This window comes from Monopterus albus, unplaced genomic scaffold (genome assembly GCF_001952655.1).
Source record: "Monopterus albus unplaced genomic scaffold, M_albus_1.0 scaffold445.1, whole genome shotgun sequence".
In the NCBI taxonomy this organism is placed as follows: Eukaryota; Metazoa; Chordata; class Actinopteri; order Synbranchiformes; family Synbranchidae; genus Monopterus; species Monopterus albus.
In genome coordinates, this window is record NW_018128325.1 from 166,187 (window position 1) to 167,656 (window position 1,470).

Consider the following 1,470-nt stretch of genomic DNA (forward strand, 5'->3'; position numbering starts at 1 on the left):
CGGACAGAGGCTTCATCTGTGGCAGGACAAGAAACTCACGGCCCACGTTTATACAAGTTTTTATATGAAGTCAAGTTTGTTTTAAGAATATTTAGTATTATTTGGTATATTTTACACTTATTCATAATTCAGTCTGATGGCTGCTTAAGGTTCTTGGACATGGTTCACTTGTCATCCGAGAGACTTCTGACTGGTTGTTAAATCAGATGTTTGGGGTCACAGCATCTTTAAGCTTCTGTGGCAGTTACATGTCAGAGAAGGTGAAGCTCACATGAGCAATGTAAACAATGAATACTGAGAATGTATTTGTAATTTAAAACCAGCCTGTAGTGGTTGATAGTACAAAAGTACACAGAGTAATGTTCACCCCGGTGCATCCACAGACACCAGTAATAATGACATCGTGCTCTCAGTCCAACAGGTGGCTTTCTCTGCTGCTCTGGTGGCCAGTGGTGAAGTGACCCTCGTACCCTCCAACAGAGATGTTACTATGATCTTCAAACATGTTGTCACTAACATTGGTAACGCCTACAACCCACAAACAGGTACTGAACGCAGATTATTCAACAGCGTTCACTTTTTTCTGTGTTAATATCCCTCTGACGGGCCGTGAATGTTCCACAGGTGTTTTCACTGCACCGGTGCGAGGAGCCTACCACTTCGAGTGGCACATTGGTGATGTTGAGGGCCCTACAGCTGCTGCACTGGTCAAGAACTCGGAGCGTGTGTTTTCTGCATATGCCTCTTTGGCACCTGGTCTTTATGGGACTTCTTCTGAGAGCGCTACGCTGCAGCTAGATGCCGGAGATGTTGTGTCTGTGAATCAGTGGTCTGGGCATAAGATCTACGACAATGTAAATCACCATGTCACCTTCAGTGGTCATCTGCTCTTCACCATGTGACTAGGAAACAGATGTTAAACGTAAAAAGTTAAAATCTTGTGTTTTCTTCTGTATCAGGATCAGACCTGCATTAAAGTGCACATAATGAGAAACAATGTAGGCCTATGGGGTCTCTTTACTTTCTTTTTTCCAGAAGTAGTTTTAATTTGTCTGCTTCTGTCTTTGAGCTTCATCACAGCTCTCTCTGTGGACATTTCTTCACTTTCGCTTCAAATGTACATATCAACACTGTTATGACCGGTGACGCTCTCTCCTTCTCCCTAGTGTCCTGTTCAAATTTTGACAAGTAACTGAGAGAAATACACAAAACTGTTTATAAGCAGTCCCATAACACCGAGCAAATAGGAAACCAATGTTGGAAAAGAAGAACGTAAAAGCACGGCCACAGAGCTCAGTGGAAAAACAAGACCACCACCTCAGGGAGGTAAACGGCACGGAGAGACAGTACAACTCAGCAGTGTCCTGAACTAAAAGGTGAAGGTGAGCATGATATTTTAGCTACTTTGGTATTTTTAGACAACTGAATACGCTGAAAACATCTGTGAAGCTCAGTTGTAAACACAAACCA

General features: G+C 42.9%; 1 protein-coding gene across 1 annotated transcript in view; it reads left to right on the forward strand.

Moving 5' to 3' along the window:
• The window catches only part of LOC109952241 (complement C1q-like protein 2), a 6,170-nt gene extending 5,165 nt beyond the window's left edge, over window positions 1-1,005 (forward strand). The window contains exons 2-3 of the mRNA XM_020587219.1: window positions 384-545; window positions 625-1,005. Of these exons, the coding sequence (XP_020442875.1) occupies window positions 384-545; window positions 625-902 (440 nt within the window). The 3' untranslated portion in view covers window positions 903-1,005. The remainder of the gene's footprint in view (window positions 1-383; window positions 546-624) is intronic.
• Window positions 1,006-1,470: the final 465 nt, after the last annotated feature.